The sequence below is a fragment of the Hipposideros armiger genome, unplaced genomic scaffold, assembly GCF_001890085.2.
Source record: "Hipposideros armiger isolate ML-2016 unplaced genomic scaffold, ASM189008v1 scaffold_111, whole genome shotgun sequence".
Taxonomy (NCBI): Eukaryota; Metazoa; Chordata; class Mammalia; order Chiroptera; family Hipposideridae; genus Hipposideros; species Hipposideros armiger.
Window position 1 is genome coordinate 655,023 of NW_017731461.1, and position 27,189 is coordinate 682,211.

The 27,189-nt window shown below is 45.9% G+C and overlaps 1 protein-coding gene across 1 annotated transcript; it reads right to left on the reverse strand.

Annotated features, from left to right (window-relative positions):
* Nucleotides 1-6: 6 nt before the first annotated feature.
* Nucleotides 7-11,897, reverse strand: IL10RA (interleukin 10 receptor subunit alpha). Its single transcript, XM_019647366.1, has 7 exons — nt 11,736-11,897; nt 9,507-9,627; nt 8,715-8,899; nt 7,636-7,805; nt 6,824-6,977; nt 5,302-5,423; nt 7-2,107 (listed from the first exon to the last, which is right to left on the reverse strand). The coding sequence occupies exons 1-7, from the start codon at nt 11,800-11,802 to the stop codon at nt 1,184-1,186; spliced, it is 1,743 nt and encodes a 580-aa protein (XP_019502911.1). The 5' UTR covers nt 11,803-11,897; the 3' UTR covers nt 7-1,183.
* Between the last annotated feature and the right edge of the window lie 15,292 nt (nt 11,898-27,189).

The following is a 27,189-nucleotide window of genomic DNA, read 5'->3' on the forward strand; positions in this document are numbered from 1 at the left end:
GGCATGAGAAAGAAGCTGGCTCTGTGCAGACATGAGTTCCACAGTCCACTTCCTCCCAGCCCAGGATCAGACACGGTTGGAAATATCACCCCAGAGACCAACTTGGCTAACACCCAGCATGGAGGGCCCCTTATTTCACAGATGGGTAACTTGAGGCCCTTTGAGAAGTGGCTGGCCTAAGGTCATGCAGCTGAACACTGACAGAGCAGGGATCCCAGCCCAGTGCCCTGTCCCGTGGGTCTATAGCTGGATGTGAGAAGCAAACTCAAGTGTAGGTCCCAACCCTGACTCTCTGGGGCAGGCAAACTGGTGCTCAAACCCAGAGGCTGCCTGGAGGGCTCCGTTTTGACCAATACAAACCACCATGGTTTCTCTGGGACTGTCAGCAAATGGTGGGGGCAGCAGGGTGGAGACAGTGAGTGGCTTGGCCACTGCAGGTACCTGAGAGGGACGCTGCTCTATTGCTGGAAAGAGGGAGATGTCTGCGTAAGGACACGAGACATCCTCAGAGGGATGGGTTCTGAGCCAGAAGCCCTCTTTCATCCTCCTGTGGCTCCATCATGATGGTTGATTGACTGACTGGCTGACCAAGGCAGACACACCTTAAGATCTTCCATAACAAGCTCCCTGCCTGGGAGGCCTGCCTTGGGGGAGCTTCTCCCTGGGACCATCCCAGGCTAGGAGTCAGCTGACCATCCCAGAGATCAGACTTGGTCTCTGCTCCCTCTTATTCCCCCTAGAAATGAGGCCCTCAAGCCGGCATCCTCCCAGCCTCCAACAAGATGGAGGCTTAAGCGGGGGAGGCCTGAGTCTGAGCTGACTTCAGCTTGGCGGCCCCACCATAACTCCAGAAAACCCCATGATATCCCCGAGCAAATAATCCTTATCATATAGGAAGAGTCTTGAGAGGGAAGAGTCTCTGCCCTGCCCTTCTCAGCTCTGCCAGAGTCTACAGGGCCCTGTCTACAGAATAGGCTACCCATGCACTCTGTGCTAGTTTAGCAAGATGGCCTCCTCCCGCTTTGGCACCTTAGCTAGCCCTGCTGGGCCTGGCTAGGGTTGGCCCCAATGGGCTTGCAGAAAAGTGCCCAGGCTGGCATCATGTTTCACTTCTGACCCCTGGGGCCCCTCCTCATAGTCCAGCAAGACAAGGCAGAAATAAAAAGTCGCCCCTTAGCTTGAGTCACTCATTTGAGTGCAGACTGGAGATCAGTGGTAGGGTGACCAGGTCTGAGTCAAAGCTGCCTTGCAGATTGCCTGGGGCTGCCACACAGTCCAGAGGGGCAAGATCATGGGTAAAGTTCCAGTCAGATATTCCTAGGTCACCACAGGTGGTCAAGCCCAGGAGTGACCATTTTTCAATTGGTTGGTTCCACTGTCCAGCTGGGGCCCCTGAGGGGTTGAGAGTCCTTTCTGGGGGATCCTGTTTCAAATAGCCTTTGGCCAGGGCTGGTGGAGGCCAGCTTTCCTCAGCATCCGGGCATATCCTGATTTGGGGGCCAAGGGCATCTGTTGAGGACTCTTCCTCCAGGCAACCTGCCTTGGCAGCCTTCTCCTCTGTGTTTGTAGTCTGTTTCACATAGCCCTGGAATGATGCCATGGCTGGGTCTTCCTCCTCAGTCACTTCAGGTTCCAGGGGACTGACATGGCCCGAGGCTGAGCCGTCCTGCACACCCCCAGGCTGCACCTCGGAGTTCTGCACTAGGCCGATGCCACTGTCATCCTGGCCCTGGCTGTTGCTCCGCAGCTGCTGCACCCAGTTGAGCCCTGTACCGAGACTCAGGCTCGGCTCCTGCAAGCAGATCCCACTGTCTGTGCTGTTGCTGCTGCCACTACTGCAGCTGCTCTCCAGCTCCAAGGGTACCCCCTTTCCCAGAGTTTCTCTAACCTGGGGGTGTGGGGGAAGGAGGAGGAACTGGGGCTCTTCAGTCTGCAGGGATGGCTTGGCACTGCCAAAGCCGCTGTCCGTGCTGCCATGCAGCTCTGAGTTCCTCAGCTCTGGGGACACCTTGGGGAAGGCCTCTTCATCAAGGGGATGGATGGTGTCTTGGGTCTCTGAGCTGGGAAGCTGGTTGACGAGGCTGAAGGAACTAGGCTTCTTGAAGACCTGGAGAGGAAAGGGCAGAGTGGGTGAGGCTGAGGGTCATGTGTAGGAACCCACCCCAGTATTTCCAGGGGAGCCACGGGTCCAGGAGGGGAGCTCAAGGAGGTACTGCTCCAAGAGAAGGGGACTACAGAGCCTGGAGTACACAGCCATTTGCTCTTTTTGTTTCGTTTTGGAATCGAGTTTCCCACCTAATGCAATTCTTAGTTTGGCTCAGGGCAGATACATAAGCAGCCTGTATTCGCAGGGCCCAGATGGAATGACAGGCAGAATGGGAGCCTGCAGAGAGTGGTAAATGTTCTCAAAGGCTGTGCTTCTCAAACTTGAGAGCAGACTGGACCCATCTAGATCTAGAAGTATGTTTCAAACTCTTTTGACTATGACCTGAAATAAGAAATGTGTTCCATAATAACCTGTATATAAATAGTCCATAAATATATAACTCATATATAAATAACTGAATCCAGTGTAACAAAATAACTTACTACTACCTGTGTACTGTGATCTGATCCATTCCATTCCATCCACTGTCTCTATATTAACCTAGTTTATTTCTTCCTAGCACTTAGTTCCTGGAATTATTTTTAAATTTGTTTTCATCCTGCCCCCCAACACACACATATACACACAATCGTTCCACAGCCCACAACTGAATACAAATTCCTTGAGGGCAGTTGCTATCTAGTCTTGTCTGCCACTCTGTTCTCAAAGCTAAAACTGAGCTGGCACATAGTAGGCTTTGATAAGGTTTGTTGACTGACTTACTGACTCACTGTGGCACATTTGTCCTCATTCTTTTTGTATGTGATGACTCTAATGCAGCTCTTACTGGTTGAGTCCCTATTAATAATAGTACATGGCTTGGGGGCCGGCCGAGTGGCTCAGTTGGTTAAGAGCTCGCTCAAGAGTGTGAGCTCTGAGCAACTGCGGTTCGAGTCCCGGCCCGAGCTGAGCAGCCGCTGATCTGCCAACAGGTGGCAGGATGGCTCAGCTAAAACAAAAATAAAACAAAAAACAAAACAAAAACAAAAACAAACAAACAAACAAACAAAATAGTACATGGCTTGGCAATTAAGGATGTGTATACTAGAGTCAGACTTCATGGGTTCAAATCCCAGCTCTGCCTCTTAACAGCTGTGTCACTTTGGCCAAACTATTTATCCTTTTTGTGATTTAGTTCCTCACCTGTACAATAGAAATAATGATAGAATCTCCCTCCTCATGTTGTGGTTAATGCATGTAAAGTGCTTATGACAGTGTCTGGTACATAGGGAGCACTCAATAAATATTTGGTGAATTGAATTTTATTCTCCAATAATTCTCTAAGGAAGTATTATTATCTCTATTTCCTAGAGGAGAAAAATGAAACCTCAAAGAAGTTAAGTGATTTGCCCCAAGTCACACAGCAGTAAAGCACAAACCTGGAATTTATATGTAACAGCTGATTTGAAATCCCCACTTGTCCACTAATATTTACCTTAATATATTGTTGAAAGATCAGATCAAAGCAGCTAATGAATGAGAAGCTAAGGAATGTGAAAGTGCACTACGCACTGTGCATTACAAGTTATTCATAAAGTTAGTAATGACCATGATCATTAGATGAAGGAATTGGGCTGTATTTGTGTTGAGGAGGGAAAACTCTCAAGGACAGCTCAATTCTGATCCAAACAAACAGAAGGAATAAGGAACCAGAGGTTGCCTGACATCTCCTTTGGTATTTTTGCATCTATGTCTATTTTACTGGTTTGCATTAAAGTTAATGCTTTACATTCTGGCTACCCACCAGGCAGTAATCAAGCCCCTTGGGACCCAGGGCCACATTAATCAGCATGTTGGAGGTGCTCAGATACTGGAGCTCAATTGCCATCACATTTACTCTCTTCCTAGATGTGTTTCCCGATTGCTGACTAAGGATCTCCCATCTAGTGTGCCAGGACCACCCTCCCCCACCCCTCCACTTTCCAGTTATCCATCCTGACAGCAGACCCCCTGTTGCATTCATCTCTACACCACCCATTCCAGCTCCGGGCCCTGCACATAGAATATGCTCAAAGTACTTGTCAAACAGGCCAATGCGCACGTTTGTGGACCTGAATCTCCACACGGCACAGAGAAAAGACAATGAGCTACACACTGCAGCCAGACATGAGGAAGCACTTTATAAGGCCCTAAGGCTATAGGGGCTGCCTATTCCTGGTCTCCTTGTCATACCTCTCTACCCAGGGCCCTGCAGCTAGGAACACAGTTCTTTTTGCCTGGACATGTTGGGTTGTTGGGAAAGTCATGACGTATTTTTTCTCTGTTTTTCGTTGCAAAAATGTGTCATGATTTTTCCAACAACCCAATAGATCCTAATTGCGCCAGGTAGTCACACCCCTCTTCTGTCCCTGCCTCCCCACTTCCTAGAGTTCTTACTCAAAATAATTTCAGAGGGTCTTTGTCTCTCTCTTTATTTCTTTCCAGAGACCCTGGGATCTTTCTGGAGGGTCCGCTTCCATCTGTAAGCCAGCTGAGGGGGACGTGGCGGGCAACTTTCGGAGCAGCCCGAATCCCATGCCAGAGACAGGCTGAGGTTTGGAAATGCTGCTCAATGCTGCAAGTTGAGCTTTGGAGGCTAGCTTACCACGAATGCAGCATTTATCAGCATTGTGTAGCAAGAGGAGACCCTCAAGGGGGGGTGGTCATAGACCCTGGCCTCCTCCACGAACCCCTCCTCCACGAACATCACCTCTCTACTCTGCTCTCCCACTCCGAGGGCAGCCCAAGGGCTGCCACTTCCAGCCCTTTGTTCTTCCTCTTCCAGAGAACTCACCACCAGCCATTAGGAGTGGGAAAGACGGGCTCCCTCCCGACTCTTCCTCCTGGTTCTGTGCCTCAGTTTTCTCACCGGTAAATGAGGATAATAAAGGTACCTGCCTCAGAGGTATTAACACACAGGGACTGGTCCATGGCCGATGGTTAGTAAATAGTAACAAAATGGCATGTGGGTGGGGTTTGGGACTGCTCAGTCCATATCTTATCTGGGCCACTAGAAGACAACATTCTCAGCACTGGGCTTTTGCACCGTGCTTGAGGAAGGTGCCTCCTGATCATGTCAGGGCTGAGAGAAGGGACTGTCTGGGAAGGAGCACCTGTGTCCTGGAGTCCTGGTGTGTCTGGGAAGGATGGGGCAGCAGCCTTCCTGTGAGACTCACCAGAACGCTGGGCAGCTTTCCCCGGCGCCGCAAGAACAGCTGGAGGCCCAGGGAGTAGGCCAGGACTCCGCAGAGCAGCACGACGAAGCTGAAGAAGATGCTGAGGTTGGTCACAGTGAAGTCTATAAGCCAAGAGAGACACATTTGTAGATGGACGTCATGGGGCATGGAGCGGCGGTCCCCCGGGATCCCAGGGCCACTCTTGGGAGCCACTCGGTGAGTGACCCAGCTGACCCCCACTGCCCCAGGTTACCTCTAGGCCACAATTCTAGATGGGTTCTTGGGAATCCCTGCCTGGTCTCCCAACCTTGGCCCTGAAGGAGTTCCTCACTAAACATATTGGCTCAACACATGGAGCAGGAAGTCAGGATGGTAGGGCAGGTAAGGACAGAGAGGCTTTGGCAGCCAGACCTGGGTTCAAATCCCAGCCATACCACTTACTAGCTGTGAGGCTGGGAATGGATTACTTAGTCTCTCTGAGCCTCAGTTTCCTCATCTATAACAGGGGAAAAATAATGGCACTTAACCACCCGATATGGTTGTGATGTATACAGCACCTGCCATCTACCAAGTCCTTTACTTATCTTATCTGATCTTTATAACAACCTTAGGAGGGAAATACTATTATCATCCCTATTTTTATAGATTAGGATCCTGAGGTCCAGAGAGGTTAAGTAACTTGCCCAAGTGAGTGAACGTAGAAAAAGATCTTAAGGCTGCCTAACACACAGATGGTGCCTGACTCTGCTTAAGTGAGAGGGAGGCTTAAATGACAGTGAGCTTGTGAGTGTCCTTCGTGAACTGAAGTATACTGTAGAAATGTAAGGACTCAACTTTGGTCTTTGCTGGACCCTGCCCACGCTGGACTGAGCACCCCCAGTATGCTGACTATTGGCATGATTCACTGGGCACTTGACGTATGTTGTCCCCAGTTGCTAGTAACAGCTTGCTCTGGGCACACCCTGAGCCAGACAGTATGATCCTCAGGGCAGGATCATGACCTTCACATCCTAAATCTCCTGTCCCTTCCCCTTCCCAGTCAGTGCCTGGCTGAGAGCCTGGCACAGTATTTGTTGAGTTTAGCAGCTGTGGCGAGGAGTCAGCTAAGTTCTGCTTCCTCTGAAGGGGCGGGAGGTGAGGAGAAGGCCCTTCATGCCCCCCAGTTCTAAGAGAGGACAGCAGAGGACTGTAACAAACAGGAACTACCACAGCTGACTGAGGGTGGCCTGAGGTGGGGGTGGGGGGGGTCCCTGGTAAGCACAGCTGTGCTCAAATTGAAGCAGCCACAGAATCAGGAGACCTGGCTCTGCCAACATGCTCTAGGAAGTAGCTTCCATCCGCTGAGGCTCATTTCCTTTATCTCTAAAATAGGGACAACAGGAGCTCTCTCACGGGGCTGTGTGAGGATGGAGAGCTATGTGGGGGAGTGCCTAGCACAGTGCCTGGCACCAGCGGCTTTTCAGATTGCGTGAGGCCCTTCCTGCCTCCCTCCCTATCGGGACAGCAGCCCTCGCAGACTCACACTGCCGGTACAGCACGATGCACTCCTCCTCAGACCATATCCCCTTATTCAGTCGGTCGCTCAGAGACGGTTTCACCTTGACACAGAACTCTCCCAGCTCTCCAGGGGCTGGGAAGCTGAAGTTTTCATGTTTTACCTTCTTCATGTTTGTGAGCTGAAATGGAAACAATGACAGCAATAAATAAAATACCCTTGTTTCATGACACATGGAAACTGGGAGCTGGAAGGGCCGTTAGAGATGATCTAGGCCAACACCCTTCAGTGTGCTTTTCCCAAGATAACAAACCCTGTATTATCAGCACAGCCCAAGATCTCTGTGATTACAGTGATTTGTTTTGTGTTAAAAGAGTGTTTGTTTGTATTCAAAGAGTAGGAGTATCTTATAGACGCTGAGGACCTCTTTAGGAAGGGCTGGAATCTACTATGGTGGGAAGGAAAGAGGACGGGTTTTGCGGATTCTGGGTCTCCCATGTAAGGGGGTTTCCTTGGGCAATTACATAGTCCCTTGGAGCCTCACTTGCCCACCTATGAAATGGAATAAAGTATCCACCATCAACAGTGACAGGAAACAATAGTTGCAAAAAGTCTCGCGAGATGCCTGACCCCTAGTAGGCAGTATCTTCCCTTCCCCCAGGGAAGGAGCATCCGTTTGAGGGCTGAGGTCATCTAAACTCCCTTCCAAGCCCCACCCCTCCGATGACCTCCCTATACCCTGTTAGCAAGTCCCCCTGCAGTGCACAGAAGGTGCTTCCAGCTCAGGTGGCAGGGAAGTTGGGGTAGCCCAGGAACTGTGGCCTTGAGGAATCCCATACCTGATACTGTTCCGGATCCTTTCGAATTGCAATCTCATACTCCCTGTACTGTGAGAAGATGCTTTCGTATATGTCGCCTTCAGGGGCCATCTCAGGTCTGGGGGGCTGGATCTTTCCATGGATGACGCCGTTGTGCACCTCTAGCTTCACGCTGCCAACTGTCAGACTCACTGAGCAAGGAGGCAAAGCTGTAAGGCCTGCAGGCTGGGGAGGACCTGGACACCCTCCCACCGCCACCCGTGCCTGGCCCCCCAGGGTCAAGCTTTACTCACCCTAAAACCTGGGCCACAGGTTTCCCAACCTAGCAGAATATTAGGACTTCCTGGGGAGCACATTAAAAATACAGATGCCCGGGGCCTACTCAAGACAGTGAATCTGAATTTTTAAAGCTGGGCCCTGGAAACATACAGTATTTTGAACACACTCTCCAGGTAATGTTTCTGCAGCCAGTTGAGCACCGGCCTGTAGGCAGGCATTTGGGAGCTAATGAACTAGACCATCCTAGACCATCTGCTCTGATTCTGAATTCTGCAGAGCAGCCTCGTCACACACAGAGAGCACAGTGGATCCCAATCTGCAGAATGGAAGAACCCCTTTGGGTTTGGGGCCTGTCCTTTTCTCCTATCTCTGCAGAGAGAGACTCCCAACTTTTCCTCAGTAACACCTCCCCGCTTCAAAGTCTCACTCTCTGACCCCTGGGAATTCATCCCTGAAGGGGTGGTGGCTGATTCAATCTACCTGCTGCTTGCTACTGTATGCTGAGTGCTTACGGATTTGATTCCTCTCCCCAAACCATCCAAGTACACAGGCCTGGCCCTTGTGATTAAGCTGCCCCTCACCCCAAGACTTCTCTTCACACGATAAACAACTCCAGTTCCCTTTTAAATCTTGAAAAAACTTGACTATTTTCATCTAGCCTCCAAAGTCCTGACTCAGGCTTATTTGAACAACTAGGTCCCTGGCCAGGAATCCGGGCTGACATGACAAGTTATGGGAACAGAGAGAAAAGTTCTAGACTAGAGCCTCTGGCTGGCATGGACCCCAAAAGCCATGTTCTAGGCCCAGGGGAGGAAAAGCACCTTCATCCTTGGTGAAGCGGGTTCGGGCACTGGTCCAGTTGGAGTGCTGGCTTCCATTCACTGCCCGGACTTTGACTAGGTAACCGTTGTTGTGGTATAGGTTCAGGGTCGCCATGGTGAGATCACAGGACAGCACCAGGGTCTGGCTACAGCTGGGGATGGGCTCCCAGGGCTTCATTCCATACCTGGGGAGATATCGGGGAAGGCAATTGTAGGGGGACTTGTGTTCAAACCTATTTCCTTTGAGAGGGAAACAAGAGGCCAGGGAGGAGAGCTCCCATGATGGTACGGCCCTCAGGGTATTTCTCTAGTCCACGGCATTTAATTGTAAGGGGATCTCCCTTGGTTCTGGGACCCTGTACCAATTTCTCCATGGTCTAGAAGGCTCTTAGATTGGAATACAAGTAGCTCAAATCCCAACTCCTCCAGGAAGATTTGCTAGTCCCTGCAACACAGCCTAATTTCTCCCTTCTCCCAGCTATCTCTGCAGTCGTTAGGATTTCCTTGTTTTCCAACCATAGTACGGGTGCTTTTCCTGTTTTTCCAATAAGATGGAAAAATCTTGAGGGTAAAGACAATACTGTGGTTTTCTCACCCCAGAGCTCCCAGCAGACTGCTCAGCACATATGAGACTTAATCAGTACTCGTCAACTGGGGGATAATTGCCAGGGTCCTTCCTGTGTGACTTCAGTAACAAGGCAGGTATCTTCCTGTGCCAGGGCAGTAGAAGGGGACAGACTCACCCACTCCCTCCTTCACCTCCCGCCTTCCTCCATCCTCCCTTTTCCTTACTCCAAGAGCTCCACTTCATAGTAGGTGCTTTCAGACTGATTAGGGATGGGCGTCCAATGGAGGATGTGGTGGAAAAATTCTGCTTCAAACCACACAGATGGAGGGCTGGGAAGTTCTGTCCCTGGGGAGAAGAAGTGTGTGAGTATCGGAGCTGGCAGGGCCCACCCCCAGGGGTAAAGCCGATGATGGTGATGGTGGCAAGCATTCTAACGATTCCTATTTATTGAGTACTTTACTATGAGCTGAGCGCTCTGCTAAATACTTTACATATATTCTCTCATTTAATGATCACAACAGCCCTATAAGGTAGGCATTTATTGCCGCAATTTTGCCGGAGAAGAAATGAAGGATCAGAGAGGTTAAATGACTTGTCCAAGGCCAATGGGGCTAGTTAAGGGGAAGAGTGTGGCCTTGAATCCTGATGTGTCTGTTTCCAGAGCTCATGCTGTGTCCTTAAATCACTGTCCTGAGCAGTCTGTGATTAGAAGCAGAAGTGGTGGCTGAGAAGAGCCAAGCTGAGCCTGATGTATCCTAGGTTAGGAGGCAGGGGGTGAGGGCTAAGATATATCCACAATGAGCTCTGGGATAAGCTAGTCCCTGGCTCTGCCTAAACCCTGTCCCTGCTCCAGCCCCATCCCAAGACCTGCCCCCAATCCCAACACCTGGTCCCACACCTGACCCCTCTCCTGGCTCCAGCCCGAGGCCCTCTCCCTTCTGGGGTTCTTTGGGTGCACACGTATCCTGCTTGTTGGTGTCTGCCTGTTTCTCTTCACAGATCTCCTGGGCAACCCCAAGCTGAGGGCTTGCCCCATTCCCCAGCTTCTAGAAGGGCTTTATCTATAGCTAGATGCCCAGCCTCAGGCTGGGTGAGAACAGACAAAATGAAGCAGCTCTGGTTCTAGACTGGGCTGAGGACATTTCTACAAAGAGCTAGCACCCTTGGCTCCAAGGTGAGATAATAAATACTAGTGCCATCTCCATCTTCTGTTTTCCCCTCCCTCCCAACACATACCATTCACCATGAGAAATGCCAACTTCTGGAGCCTCAAACTAGCACTTGCCAGTGTGACTTGGGCAAATTATTGAACCTTGCTGAAGTTGTTCTCTCATTTGTAAGAGTGCAAATACACCCATGTTAAGAGTCTTGCCTATCAAGTGCAATGAAATAGGTCAAGGCCAATATCCACACTCAGTTTCTTTTCTGTCTTCCTTGGTCCCTTAATGTCTCTCGTCTATCAGCGACTCTTTCAGGCTTCCCTTGTTCTCTAACTTCTTACCGTCTCTCTAATAATGCTTCTTTTTTATGACTGTCATTCTCACTTAGAAAGTGCATCTGTCCCTGTCCCTTGCTTTCTTTGTTATGCTGTCTTTGACCTTCAAGCCTGTGTCTTGATTTCAAAGCAGTAAATGGAAAGTGAAAAATGCAGTGGGTCTTTGTGGTGTTTGGGCTGCACATCCCCAGCTCAGCTCTCGGTCATGTGAATGGCTGATTGCATGTTTTACTTTGTATTTTGGAGAGTGGAAGCAGTTTCAGTCCCTGCTGGACCTGCCTCTGTTCTTGGTCCTTCCACCTTATGGCCCTTTCATTCTCTCTCTCTCCAGGGTTTACTCTTCTCAGTTGCAGAAACTTTCCAGGACAGCTGGCTGGGTTAAGAGACTGAGCTAAGGGGTAGGAAAAGGGAGAAAGGGGGCAGGTAGCCGTGGGAGTGCATTAGGGGCTAAAGAAGAAACAGGGATGAGGAAGGAGATGGGGGTGACAGGCGTAGTGGAGGAAAAGAGCTGGGATGGAGGTGAAATGCACAGGGCAGAAACAGGTTAGTGGGAGGGCTAAGGGAAATAGTCAGATGGGGAATCAACGCAATTCCCCAGAGGGACAAGCTGTCTCATCATTTGAACTGCAAAAAAAGCCAGCGATAAATTTATGACTCATCAGGAGGTGGGTGGGCGATTAGTTGGGGAAGAGGGTCATTTAAACTTCTCTACCTACAAACCCCCACCCCTCCAAGCAATCAGCTTCTTCCACTTCCACAACGGGTGATCCTGAGACCCAGGCTTGCCAGAATGAGGAGATTCAGGAAGAAGGGGGATAATGGGTGACCCTCTCCCTAGAGGGGGTTTCCTGTGGGACACAGAACTTTAATGTAGGGGTGCCGACTGTGGGAGTCGGGTTTGGCCACCCACAAAACCACAGCCGGACCGGCGCGGAGAGGGCAGGGCCCCGATCCTTACCGTGCGCGCGGGGGCAGAGGCGCAGGCTGAGGAGCGCCGCCAGCAGCATTACCAGGTGCGGCAGCATCCTGGAAGCGCCGCATCCTCTGGAGCCAGAGCCGAAGCCGAAGCCGGACTAAGCACCTTCAGCCACCGCTACGCGAAACTGTGACTGAAAACTGGCAGTCTGCCCCACCCGCGCCCCGCGAGGCTGACGTCAGAGGGGCGGGGCCTCGATACGTCACGCCCCCCGAGGTTGCGGCTGCGTCCCGGAGCTTGTGCAACGCCACGTACCCGCAGCAGAACACCAACCGACCCCGCTGGTTGGGAGGATGTAGGCGCTGGGAGGATGCGAACAGTCCGGGGGCGGGTTCCCGGCTCCGGCCAATTCTATCCTCCCCGACCCTGTGGCCCCCCAGTGCGATCGAGTGAAAGTGGTCTGGGTAGCCTGGGGGGTTTTGTGTGTGTGTGTGTGTGTGTGTGTGTGTGTGTGTGTTGGGGTGCAGGTGGCAAGGGATAGCCTTGTCCCTTTGAGTGTGGAAGATGGGGTGAGATTGTCAGAGATTATTTTACGGGATGAATAGGGTGGGGATTAGAGCTGTGGCCGTGGCATCTTGGAGTTGGGGAAGAAGATTGTCCCAGGCTCTCAAGATATGTTTGCGAGGACATGTGTATGATAAGTCATGGTGTCTGTCGTCTTAGTATAGGGCTGTGAGCTAAACCAACTGTAAAGTACGCAGCGCTCTACTTGACAATATTTTTGGAGGAGTGTCCATGACGTCTCCTATCCGCTTTTGGCTTCTCTCTCGCTTGCCTGAAATCTGAGGTTTGGAGGTGGGTTTTTTTTTGTGTTTTTTTTTTTTCCCTGCTGGGTAATAGCAACCCTGGAGAACTGGCTAACACAGCATCAGTAACCCATACCTGTGTGTCGCTTGATTCATCTGTCACTTCCAGATGCACCAAAAAGTGTAAGGGATTGGGAGACAAACATTGTGTGCTTCACTTTTGTTGGATGGTGACATCTGCTTCAGAGTATGTGTGTGTATGGGGAGGGAGTGTCCCATCCTGTGTCTGAGAATGTGGGACTAGAAAGGCCTAGCTTTTTTTTTTTAAATTTTTTTAAAGGTTTTATTGGGGAATTGGGGGGAGGGGAACAGTGATGGGGCACTGGGGAAGGGGACCAGACAAGTTGGTGTTCTTCAATCTTAGTTGTGGAGGGCACCAGTTGCCATCTGGCTTCCCGTTGGCAGCTTGTGGCCTCTAAGCTCAAGGTGCTGCGTTCAATCTTAGTTGTGGGTGAGCGTAGCCACCATCCCATGCAGGAGTCAAACCCGGCAGCCATGTTGTTAAAAGCACATACTCTATCCACTGAGCCATCCAGGCGGCAGCTCAGCTCAAGGTGCTGAGTTCAGTCTTAGTTGCAGGTGGGCATAGCCCACCATTGAACAGGCAATCTTGTTGTTATACCAGCTGAGCCATTTTACCATCTGTTGGCAGCTCAGCTCGGGCGCAGCTCACTGTCCTATGTGGGAATCGAACCAGCAGCCCTGTTGCTCAGAGCTCGCGCTCTTAAGCCAACTCTTAACCAACTGAGCCACTCCATGATGATCATGAAGGTCAGGGATGCCCCAGGTACATGGATAGTGGAGAGTGAGTGGTATATGCAGGCCCAACAGGACACATGGTCCGTCAGGGCTACCCTAAGTAGTCCTTGTTGCCAACAACAACTCTTGTTGCCAGACTCTCAGATCAGCTGGGAGGAAGAGCACCAGGGTTGTTAGTGTGTGATGATGTTTTTTGCACCGTCTGTTACCCAACTGAAAAATTAAAAGTGGCCAATTGCTTAGAAGTACCCAGGCATGACCCAAGGGGTGTGGCTGCTTCCTGAAATGACTTTTTGGTTACCACTGAGGAGTATACTGTGCTGTTTCTTTCTAAAACTTTTCTTTACTTTTTTGTTGAGTTATAAGAGTTTAAAAGTCTTACCCCATTATTGTTTGAAAAAAGGACCAGGATTCTCAATTCATTCACATGACAAATACTATGGCACACTCATTATGAGCCAGACAATGTATTGAGGGTGGGTTAAAATGGTGATGAAAACAAGGTCATTTGCCCCAAGAAATTACAATCTAACTAGAGACAGAAGTGAACAGAGATTTTAATGTATTGTGTTAAGTGTTCTGGAAAGGGACTACAGGAAAGAGGCATTCCACCACAATTGGGGTGGAAGATAGAGAAGGCTTCCAAGGGGAGGTGACATCCAAGCTGAGACTTGAGGGATAAGTAGGAGGTAGCTGGGTGAAGTCAGATAGAAAGGGTATACCAGACAGAAGGAAATATATACTTAGAGATGAAGGAATATGGCATTTTTGAAGAATGCTGCAAAGTGGGTAAATTAGCATTCTTGTTGTAAGATGAGAAGAACCCCATGGTTGACATAGGCTAATGTTCTGCCCAGGGCAGAGCCAGCATTTGAATGTAAGCTATTCCAATGTATCCTGCTGCCTCATAGAAAGCACATAGAATAGGAATTACGTCAGACATATGATTACCATATCTTTTTTCCCCAATTCATGTTGGTTTTGGTTTGTATTCAATTATTCATTTTCAGTGTTCTGAAACGTCCACCGTATGGTTCTGTGATTTCTGGTATTCATACCGGTATTGGAACAGATAGTAGAAAGCAATTATAATAGTGTGTTTTGTTTACTGAGCTCTTACTATGTATCAGGCACTATACTAAATACTTAACATATTGTAGCAGAGACTGGCTAGGTGGTTAAAAATCCTATTTGCTATTCCTGGGCACACAGGACAACTATATTTCCTAGCTTCCCTTGCAATTATGTGGAATATGTGACTGGGTTTTAGCCATTGTAAAGTTGGATTGATGGGCACCACTTCCTGGCTTGGTCTCTCTGTCTTTGCTGTTTTGTCAGCCAGATGGAGGGAGCCCAGTGGAGGATGGAAAGAGCTTGGGTCCTCTAATCACCATCTGGAGGAGAGCTATCCAGGAAAGACCCTTTCAGTTTATGTCAGCCCATGACTTGAGTGAGGAGTGAACTCTTGTATCTAGCCACTGAGATTCTGGAATTTTGTATAGCAGCTAGTATTTACAACCCTGATTAATGAACAGACATTGTCTCATTGAATCCTATTACCACCCTGCAAAATTGGCATCATTATCAGTGTTTTACAGATGGCAAGTTAAAGATTATGTCAGAGATTATGGCTCCAAAGCTCATGCTTTTACCACCATATTATCAATGCCCTTCCCAATCTTGGAAGAGTTCTTGGAAAAGACAAATGTTTAGTGAGTTGAGAGAGTGAAGGTAGGGGGAGGTGGAACAGCTCAGGACTGAGTGTTGTGGATAAACAGAATGTGCTGAGCCCCAGAGAACCTGTGGGCAGAACTGGGTAGACATCTTGTCCCCATGACCACACTGGAAAATTTTTAGGGCCAATTTTGAGGTCTAGATGATTCCATTGTCTCATTTTCAGTTTACTTCATCTTGATCTTCAAGATGATGCCTCTAAACAGGCCTTACTGGGGGGGTAGGGTGGGCATCTCTGAGTGGGTAGGAAGGCCATGCTCGAGTGTGGTAACAGGCACAACTTGTAGTTTCTGTCTCTGGACTGGTGATTAGGGAAGTTCCAGACCTTGTGATCACTGTGTCAGAGCACATAACAGGGAGACAGCCCTAGACGGAACCGACTCCGAGAAGACAGAGGGAAGGAAGCTGCCTGGGAGCACTTGGTATTACTGGGTCAAGGAGAAGCACAGATGTAAGATGAAGGGGTCACCAAGGGCCAGCCCCAGCCCCAGGAGTAGCTTTCTTGCTGTTGCTACATAGCCTAATTAATGTCCACCTCCCTTTACTGCCTGCCTGACTCCCACCTGGCTGCATATAAAGAGCTCAGAAGGGACAGATCCCCTTCCGAATGCCCCTCTCTACTCAAGCTTGAATGGGGAGTGGTTTGAATTTTAGCTGGATGGGTGATAGGCACCCATCCCTGAAGTGTTTGGAGCAGGAGAGAGAAACACGACAGATTTGCATTTTATTTTATTTTTTTATTGTTAGTTTCAGGTGTACAGAACAATGCAATAGTTATCCTTTTCACCCTCACAAAGTAACAACTCCCCTCCCCCCATCTACTGCCCTCCCACCCCCGATATCATACTTATCTATTACAATCCCATTGACTCCGTTCCTACTCTCTACTCCATGTCCCGTGACTATATGTATATATAATTATAGTTGACATACAATATTATTCAACATCAGCTTCAGAAATACAGTGCGGTGGTCAGGCCTCTACACCAACTATGAAGTGGTCTCCCTAACAAGACATGAGTCCATCTGTCCCCCTAAGAAATATTTACAACATTATTGATTATATTCCCCAAACTGTCTTTTCTATCCCTGAGGCCATATTGTAGTTACCAATTTGTATTGTCTCATCCCTTCCCCTTCTCCTTCATCCCCACCCACTCCCAACTAATTTGTATTTTAAATAGAAGAGGAAATCCAGAGTGTGGAGGTGACTAGCTAGGGTGACTGCACTCCTGATTGAAGTTCAACTCCCTTTGCCTGACACATCACAGCAGCTAAGCTTGTGGAACTATGAAGACTATATGAAGGTGGCATCCATACCCATTAGTCTGGAATAAAGGGGAAGAAATCCTGATCCCCCAGGTGAGGGACCTCCCTGCTAATTCCCTTAAATTAGCAGAGCTGTGGCTAAGAGCCTTCTCGTGTCTTCAGTCTGCCCAGATTTTGTTCTTGTGAACCTCGGCAAGGTTCACAAGGCTGCAGGGAGGAGCCTGTGGGCCTCCGAAACAGGAGACTTGGTTCTAACCCCAGCTTGGCCACTGCCAGCTGTGTGCCCTTGAGCCAGTCCCTGTATCTCTATTAGCCATTGACAAGATTGGAATGATTGTAATCTTCCTGGGCTGTTGTAAAGCCAGATGCAAAAGTGCGCTGACAATTAATAAGGCTTCCCAAATGAGAGGGGTTGTGGTGAGTAGAAATATTCAGCAAGAAGACCTCAAACTGACTAGGGGGAGTCTACCCCTTCTCCTATTGTCTGCTTGTCTGCATTCACTTGACTTCTTTCCAAGCTGTATGTTGTGCTGAGTCCTACCCCACCCAAGGACAACTGGGGCCTTTGATTGTACTTGGGACTCTCTCCCGCCTCCAAAGTGAGTTTTAAGAAATCATCTTTTTAAGAAGGGTGAAGACCTAGTCCATTGTCATTGCTTTATGAACTTGAGATGCAAGAGGTTAAGAACAGAACACTGACAAAAACATCTCATGTGATTTCAAGAAACAGCTCTGTTTTCCTTCTCTAGTCCAGATGACTTTGAACTTCTCTAGTTTTTAGGGGTGTTATTTCCCTTTAATTCTAAATTTAACAGCAGTCCGAACCCTCATCACACGATGGCAGGAAATCCATCTGCTCTTGGGTTTCTTCTCCCAGATAATTTGTGGGGTTGTTCAGGGAAGTTTTACATGCCCAGAGCCATCCTGGCAGTCTCATAGCTCACCTCTTAGTGTCTCATCATGGTGGCCTCTGGGCAGTGGCTGCTCACTTCAGGTGTGGACCAGAGTCCATAACATCTTTAAATGCATAACATTTTGGAAGCTTGTGAATAACGAAGTACCAAAGAGATACTTTACAACTACTTCAAGAAGTAGCCAGTTGGAGCTCCCACCAGTTCAGTACCATTCTGAAAATCTTCCTTAAGCTTCTGGCAGTCTTTGTGGCAGGGAGAGACTGGCTAACTTTCCACCTTTGGAAATCTCCAGGCCTCTCTGAACACCTTTCTTATCCCCAGAGAGAGAAGGGGACGTCCTTCCACTGCTTAAAGTCCACTTATTATTATTATTTTTTTCTTTAAGATGATTCACAGCAGGAATAGCAATATCCTTTAAGGGAAATTCCTAGCCCTATTCCAAAAGTATAGTCTGGCTCCAGTGGCCCACACAGGGCTAGCTGCTGGTATATTTCCTTTCGTCTGCCTTAGCCCTAGATAATAGCACAGGTACGACAGCAACTGGTGGCCCGGTCCAGGGCCTTGCCACAGTCATGCCTCCATTGAGGGGAAGAGACCTGGTCTTCTGTGAGCAATACCTGGACAAAGAACAATGATTTTCAGGTGTGGGATGGAGCAGACTAAACTCAGACTTGGGGAAAACTGTTTCTCTAACTTCTCAGGGCTATGGTTCCATTAAGGAGATACTCAGCTGATATTGCCAAACAAAACCTTTAACACCTTAGTCTAGGACACCTGCCTTAGATGTACTGCTGATGCCCAGGCCTGTGCCTAAAATGATGGCTTATATATATTATATAAAATGATGGCATGTACTTCCTTTATCCTGACATGACTAAAAAGTTTCACAAGGACGGGAGGCTTCCACCTACAGACAAATGCTGATTGTTACAATGTGACACAGAAATTGCGTGTAACCCCTTGAATCACAGTTTTTTAGCTTCAAGAATTTAAAAATCTATGTTCCACCATACTCCTGGTAGCAGCAAGAGTGCTGGATGGAAAGACCTAAGACTGGGCTTCAAGCCCCAGGTTGTCAGTCATCATTTGTGACTTTGAGCAAGTCACAAATGCCCCAGGTCTCAGATTTTTTTAGCTGCACAATGAGGATGACACCTTTTCGTCCAACCTATTGGGGATGTCAAAGATGAATGTAAGTAAACATTTGTTAAGTACCCGAGTGAGGCACTGTGGGATACAAAAATTAGTCATAGACACTGGCCTTATCAGGTGCACATACTTTCCGGGGATTTGGACCTATAATAAATAACTTTGATAGGATATTAAAAGGACAAGCTTAGATACAAACTGTTTTGTAAACTTTAAGTGTAATACACATGTATGGTTTAAGTAAATTGTTACTTTGCTTATGGATGTGTCTCCTTTTTGTTCACTACCAGGCCAAGCATATCTTGCCCAGCTCACAACTCGAAACCTCTTCTCTGTGTCTCTCGTGGCTCCAGGAGATTGCGATGCCCCCACTGAATCTTGGAATCTTTGTGTGGAGGTCAATGTATTGTCCCCCTGCTTCTGTTTCAGCACTTTCTCCAGAACATTCTAGAAATACAGCCTTTTCTCTTTCACAGACTTAGTGACAAGTACAAGAAGCTGGGGATGGTGAGTGTGCACATGTGCCCAGCCGATGGTTATGAGGGAGGTGCCATGGAAGAGGGAAGCTCTCCAGTCCTAGGGTGGAGTTGAAGTTATAATTTATGAGAAAACGAAAGCCAGAGAGGAAGAGCTCATTCAGATAATGGCAGGTTCACACCTCACCCTCATATTCATTCTGTGGCCATCTGACCTTTTGGGACATAAGATCAAGTTGGTCGATGCTCTTCTCACCTTCTTCCAAACACATCTTCACAAGCCAACATTTGGGTGCTAATGCAGGACGGTCCTGCTAGGCTCTCTTTTAACCAGCAATCTCCTTTCTGCCCTCACTCACTGGCCTTCTCTCCTACCCCAGCCCCTCTTCTCAGGACACTAAGGAACCCAAGTGGAAAATTCTCAGGACCTATGAGGGTAAAATTAACATTTTTTTGCAACTTTTTAGAGTTCTTGTGTATGATGAGGTTATTTTTATACTTCTTAAAACTTTGTTTTGATAAATAACATTTTAACATATAAAAAGTTTTTGATTATGTAATAAATGTTCATAAATATATACAGTTTCTATCAACACTTTGATGCACAGTATGCAGTTCCAAACAGGTGACTCATGTTTAATGTTACAAATTATAGCAATTCTAAACCTAATTTCAGGAAGCTGAGGTAAACAAATGCTCTGAGGTTCATGAAATTCTTGTAAGTGGTTACTACTTCGTTTACATTTGTAAGTTAACAGAAGAGTTTCCATGTGAGTACTAGATGTTTGCCCATCCATTGGTCCTAGGGGATGCCCACATCCAACCTCATAATGAGATACTTCTACTGACTCCTGGTCCAGTAGCCTCTTTTGTTGTACCATGTTTTTGAGCTCAGGAGTCCATTCTTTCTCCCTCTCCATTTAATTTTCCTCCCCAGGCCAACTCTGGTCACCACATACTAAAGCATAAGTCAAGTAACTCTGCTCCTCTGAGGTCCACTTTGATGACAAAGTCCATAATTGCCACATCTTCCTCATGGCCCTTTTCCCTCTTGGATCAACAGCTCAAATCTGCTAACATTCATTGAGTACTTGCTATGTGTCAGCCACTGCGCTAAACATCAGGAAAAAAAACCTAAACAAATGGAAAAGATACTGTGTTTGTCTCAGAGGATGTTTAGTTTGAAAGAGGGAGAATGGAAACCCAGCATTTATTATTGTGCTGGGTAATGTGCTCTTATTACTTCATCTGATCCTATATTAGATATTCTTTTCCTATTTAACAGAGGAGAAAACTGAGTCTCAGAGAGGCTATATGATTTTCCGAAGATTATTCAGCAAATGGTACAGTCAGGTCTGTCTGACTCTGTGCACCGGATTCCTCCTCCTCCGACCTCTACCTACGCATACCAGCCCTAACCAAAAAGAAGCAGATGGGATGATTCCAGCTGTGGGCCAGTTGGCAGGCTGCCAGGCAAAGAACTAGGTTAAGGTCTGCTGGCAGGTGTTTGGGTGCCACTGGGTCCCCCTGTGAGAGACCCAGAACCCAAGGTAGCCAGAGAAGGGTTCATTATGATGTCTCTGGTGTCCCATGGGTTTGAGAATGACTGAAAACCCTGAGAAATTCCCTGGCAGGTTTGTGCTTTGCACTGAGACCTGTGGAAGAGATGGCTGGACTGATGGCTTTGGAAGCAAAGCCTTTATCATCCTGCTCCCTGCAGTTAGCTCTAGCTGACTCCTCTCACCCTAGCACCTCCATTTTCCCCATAGAACGGCCCTCTGAGAATGTTTATTCATTCAGCAAACAGTTATCAATTGCCTACCAAGTACCAGGCTTCATTCTAGGTAGAAAAGGCAGCCTAAACCCCTGCCACATGGAGTGCCATCCTGGTAGAAGGAGACAGGTTTAAATAATCAGTAAATTAGATAAATATGTAGTATGTAAGATGGTGATAAGTGCTACAGCGAACAATACAGTAAGGATGGGGAAGAGGGAATGGGTGGGGTGTTACAATTTTAAATAGGGTGGTCAGGAAGGCCTTACCCAGCAGGTGGCATCTGAACATGGACCTGAGGAGGTGGGGAGTGAGGCATGCCAATATGTAGATGAAAGCATTCCAGACAGAGGGAACAATAAGTGCACAGGCCCTGGGATGAGAGTGTACTTGGCGTGCTTAGGAGTGGCAAGGCTGGTGTGTAGCTGGAGGCCAGTGAGTGAAGCTCACCTGGCCATAGGTTGGTTTGTCCATGGGGAGAATGGCCAGTGGCTAACAGAGGACCTGAGAACTCTCAGCCTCTCTCACTTCCCCTAGAGAATGAATAGTCATGGACTCTTTTTCCTGCAGCTTTGGCCCTGCCTCCAGCATCTGAGTAAAAGGCACTTCTCCTATGCACTCACACCCTATCTAGCCTTTCACCCTCACCCTCTCCTCTCTTGCTTCTTCGTTCTCCCCTTTCTTTTTTCCTTGTGTGATTCTTCCCCCTTCCCCAAATATCAAGTGCCTCCTCATAGAGGAGGTTGATGAGAGGAGGGTTGGGGTGAGAGTGAAGAGGAAGGTCAAGCCTGGGAGGCGTATTTGTTTCTTGGGGCCGCTGTAACAAATGACCACAAACCGGCTGACTTAAAACAATGGGAATCTATTCTCTCACAGTTCTGGAGGCCAGAGCCTGAAATCGGTTTCCCTAGGCTGAAATCAAGGTGCTGGCAGGGCCCTGCTCCATCTGGAGGCTGTGGGGGGAGAATCCTTACTTGCCTCTTCCAGCTTCTGGTGGCAGCTGGATTCCTTGGCTTGTGGCAGCATCACTCCAGCCTCTGTATCCATTTTCATGTTGCCTTTTCCTCTGTGTTTGTGTCAAATTTCCCTCTGTCTCCTTTTAATAACAAACATTTCTTAAGAGCCGAAATGTGATTGCATTTAGCACTCACCCTGATAATCAGGATAATCTCCTACCTCAAGATCTTAATTTAATCACAGCTGCAAATATCCTGTTTCCATATCAGGTACCATACACCCACAGGTCCAGGAATTAGGACATAGACATCTTCTGGGGAGCCATTTTTTCATCCTGCCACAGAGGGTGATCATTTTTCATCACCAAGAAAGGTTCGTTTCTGTAGTCATGCAATCAGTCTTTTATTCAACATAAGTTCATTGAGCATTTACTCAATACTAGACACTGCTGCAGAGGCTGGGATAACACTGTGAGCAAAGCAGAGTCTTCCTAGAGCTTATAATTTAGAAGGGAAGATGGATGTTAATCAAGTAATCACCCAAAGAAAATGCAAAATTGCAACTAAGTGCTATGAGAGTCTGTAGTTGGGTCTTGAGTTGATGAGAAAGGCCCAAGAGGAGGTGCTGCTTGAGTTGAAATCTGAGGGACAAGTTGAGGTAAATAGGTAAAGAGCGGAGGGGAGTGTTCCAGGCAGGGGAAACAGATGGCAGAACTGGGGCATGACCTGCACCAGCGGATGTGCAGGACTCGGGGGGGGGGTCCATGGGGAGCGGGGTCTGGGTTTCAGGAACTGTGTGGCGGTCAATATGGCGTGCCTGTCCCCGCCCTTTACAGCAGTCCTAGCCTATGGTCACTGCTTAGTATCCAGGGACCTTCCTTCCTGTTCCTCTGTCAAGCCCCATCCCTCTCCTCTCCTGAGTAGTTGAACTCTGTAGTTGGCTGAACCTTACCGTTCAGTGGTAAGTCCTCCTCTAGGGGTTGTTGTGGGGGCAGATGGGTTAACCACCGAGAAATTGTCTTATTTGGTTTCTTTTCCAACCATAGCAACTTTTGAGTCTTCACCTCACACACTGCTCTCTCGCCTTTCAACATCTGGGTGGGGGATTTTGTACATAGTGTGAAACAGACTTCTAGATCTCTCAGGTCTTCATAGATGTGAGGTGTTGTTTTGTCCTTTGGTTGGGAGGGCACTTTCTGTGTGAGCAGAGGCATTCGATTGTGACCCCTCATGCCCTGGGGTTGCTATAATGGCCAGGGTCTTGCCATCTGTGCCTGAGAGTTCAGGCATCCATGGGAAATTGTGGAATTGGATTCCACAATTGTGTGGGCTGTGGGGCAAGCTGATGTGAGCATTCAATTACTACACGACCAGGCCTGCAGGGAATGGAGGAAAGGAAACTTCAGAGATAAACTGAGAAATGTGTGAAGAAGAGGATTCAGAGCAGGGCTCACCTAGCAGCACAAATCTGGGTGGACAAAGAATGTATTTGGAAATGCACTCCAATTTTTAGGATATGGTGTGCAAGGCATACACAGGAATATATTGTGGTTCACAAGTAGAGTAACTCTCTGAGTCTCACTTTCTTTATCCATGAAATGAGTATGATAGTATTCATTACATAAAGTTATTGCAAGAATTGAAGGAAATAAGATATACAAAAGATGTTTATCATAGTGCATGGTATATAGAAAGCATCCAACGAATGTAAGATATGGGAAGATCTAGTTCAGGTAATGGTGAATAGTTTGTATTGGAATAATCCCTGGCTAATAACAGTGATAACTCTGAATAAAATATAAAAAATCCCAACTAGGAGAAGAGACAAATTTCCCATAGAAGAATTCCAAATAATTTATATAAATACTCTACCCTCAGTGAGGGTGTAAGCATCACTCCTCACTTCTTAAGTGTGGATTGCACATAGTGACTTCCTTTCAAAGAAGACAGTATGGAAAGAGGGGAAAAGAATAGCTTTATAGCAGAGAAACCTGTTGAATACAAACTCAGCCAGGCGATCAAGGTCAATATCCACAGTGATTAGTCATATTGGTAGTACCTACCCTTGATATGATGTGATGAGAATAGCACTTAACTTCTGTGGTCTTTCTCCCCAAAACCTATAATCCCAGTGTAGCCACCAAGAAAACATCAAATATTGGGCCGGTCGAGTGGCGCATTGGTTAGGAGTTGACTTGGGATGCCAACTCTGAGCAGCAGGGCCCCGGTTCAGATCCCACATGATGGCCGGTGATGCTGCGCCCTCTAGAGCTAAGATAGTGAACAACAACTCGACCTGGAGCTGGGCTACCGTGAATCGCCAGCGATGATGTAGGGCTTCAGTGGGGCTGGCCGGCAGCAGGCGTGAGCTTTTGTGAGCGGCTGTCCAATGGCTGGTGAGCGACTGCCTCACCCTGGAAGAGTGCACTGATAATACCAACATGGGCCAGTGAAGCGACGTCCTCCATAACTAGACTGAAGAACAAAAGGACAGCAACTTGTCTGTTCCCCTTCCCTGATTCCCCAAAGCTGTTCCCCTTCCCCAATTCCCCAATAAAATCTTAAAAAACAAACAAAACATCAAACACATTTTAGAATTCTACAAAAATACCTGACCAAACTGTTAAAACTGTCAAAGTCATCAAAAACATGGAAAGTCTGAAAAACTGTCACAACCAACAGGAGCTTAAGAAGATATGATGAATATATGGATTATTAATATCATGAATGAATGAAAAAGGTGACATTACTACAGATTCTACAGACAATATATGAATAATGAAGCTATATTTTGAACAACTTTATTCTAACAAGTTTGATAATTTAGATGAAATGGATAAATTCCTCAAAAAACCCCCCAAGTTTCGCAAAATTAAAAGAAGAATTAATGGAAAATTCCTTAATGATATCCATTAAGGAAATTGAATCACAGCTACTGCTGTGTTTTTTTTTTAATCAGTCTTGTGAGATATTTATCAAGTTTATTAATCTTTTCAAACAATCAACTTTTGGGATATACACACACACACACACACACATATATATATATATATATATATAGAGAGAGAGAGAGAGAGAGAGAGAGAGAGAGATCTCAAATGGAGGTATAATTTATATATATATATAAATTGATATATATATATATACATATATATATATAAATTGACATATATATACATATATATATATATATATTTCTTTTTTATCATACCGTATGCAATGGTATATTAGTTTCAGGTGTACAACATAATGATTCAATATTTGTATATATTGAAAAATGATTACTACAATAAGTCTAGGTAACATTTGTTACCAAACATAGTTACAGAATTTTTTTCCTGTGATGAGAGAACTTTTAAAAAGTCTATGTTTTCTATTCACAAACTTCTGCACTTATCTCTATTATATCTTTAATTCTACCCTCTTTAGGTTTGATTTGCTTTAAAAAAAATCATCTTGAGATGGCAGCTTAGATCATTGATTTTCAGTATTTCTTCATTTCTCATTTATGTATTTAAGTTTTTAAATTTCCATTTAAGCACTGTTCTAGCCACATCCCACAAGTTTAGTTATGTAAATAACTTGGTTAAAAATATTATTTTAATTTTTATTATGATTTCTTTTGGCCCTTGGATTATTTATTAGTACAATACTTGCTTTCCTGGCAATTGAGGATTTTCCAATTACCTCTTTTTGATTAATTTGCAGAATATACTCTAAATGATTTCAATTTTAGAAATTGAGATATAATTAACATATAACATTGTGTAAGTTTAAGATGTACAACACATGCCAAAGAATACAAATACCAATAAATCTATATCATATTGATCATAGTCTCTGACCAAATGCAATGACCATAGAACTAAGAAACAATCACCAAACATGTGGAAATGTAAAACCATAAAATACTGTTTGACCAAAGTTTCAAAGGATGAATCAGAATAAGAGTGTTGATTTGATACATTTATATATTGCAATAGGATTACCACATTAGCTAACACCCCTATAATGTCACATATTTATTATTTCTTTTTTGTGGTGAGAACAATTAAGATTTTGTCTCTTAGTAACTTTGAAGTTTATAATACAGTATTGTTGACTATAGTCACTGTGCTGTGCATTAGATCTCCAGAACTTATTAGTTGCAAGTTTGTGCCCTTTAAACAACATCTCCCCATAAATGATTTCAATTTTTGAAAGTCATTGAGGCTTAACATATGGCTCAGCATATATGGCTAATTGTGGTACTTGATACTATTGTAAATGGCATTTTAAAATAAATTTCAATTTCTGATGATTTGTTACTAGTATATAAAAATACAGTTGCTTTTTGTATATGGGTCTGCAACCTGTTACCTTGCTAAACGCACTTATTAGTTCTAGTAGCTTTTTTGTAGATCCTATCATGTCTTCCACATAGATGATCATTTTGCCTAAGAAGACAGTTTTACTTCTTCCTATCCAACCTGGATGATTTTCATTTCTTTTTCTTGCCTTATTGTCCTGGATAAAACATCCAGTAAAAGGTTGAATTGAAGTGGTGAAAGGGGACATCCTTGTCCTGTTTCCGATCTTAGGGGGAAACAATCCATCTTTTGCCATTAAGTATAATGATAGCTGTAGGTTTTTTGTGGATGCTTTCTATCACGTTGAAGAAGTTCCCTTCTATTTCTAGTTTTTATCTGGAATGGATGTTAAATTTTGTTCGGTGTTTTTTCTACATCTCTTAAGATGTTCACATAGTTTTCCTTTTTAAATTTGCTAATGTGGTGAATTACACTGAGGGATTTTCAAATATTAATTCAACCCTGAAGCCCTCACTTGACCATGATGTATTATCTTTTTAACACATTGTTGGAATCAATTTGCTAAAATTTGGTTTAAAATTATTGCCTCCGTGTTCATGAGGGTTTTGACCATTAGCTTTCTTTTCTTTTCTTTTTGTTTGGTAAATATCTTTGTCTGGTTTTAGTATTAGGGTCATACTAGCTCATAAAATGACTTGGGAAATATTCCCTTCTCTCTAATGATTTTGGAAGAGTTTGTGTAGAATCAGTATTATTTCTTCCTTAAATGTTTGGTAAACTTCACCAGTGAAGCCATCTGGGTCTGAATTTTCTTTGTGGAAAGGTTTTAACTATAACTTCAAATTATTTAATAGATATAAGACTATTCAGCTTATCCATTTCTTTTTGAGTTAGTCATGATAATCTGTGTTTTTCAAAGAGAATTTCATCCAAGTTTTCAACTTTTTTGACACAGAGTTGTTCATAACATTCTTATTATCCTTTTAATATCTATATAATCTGTTCAAAGATGTCATTTCGCTCATCCCTGATACTGGTAATTTGTGTCTTCTTCATTTTTATCCTGATCAATCTGGCTAGAGGTTAATGAATTTTATAGATCTTCTCACAGAACCAGCTTTTGGTGTCATCGATTTTCTCTATCTTTTGTTTTGTTTTCTATTTCATTAATTTCCATTTTGATCTTTACTATTTCCTTTTTCTGCTTACTTTAAGTAAAATTTTCTTTCTTTTTTTAGTTTTTTAAGGTAGAAGCTGAGCTTATTTACTTGATACTTCTTTTCTAGTAT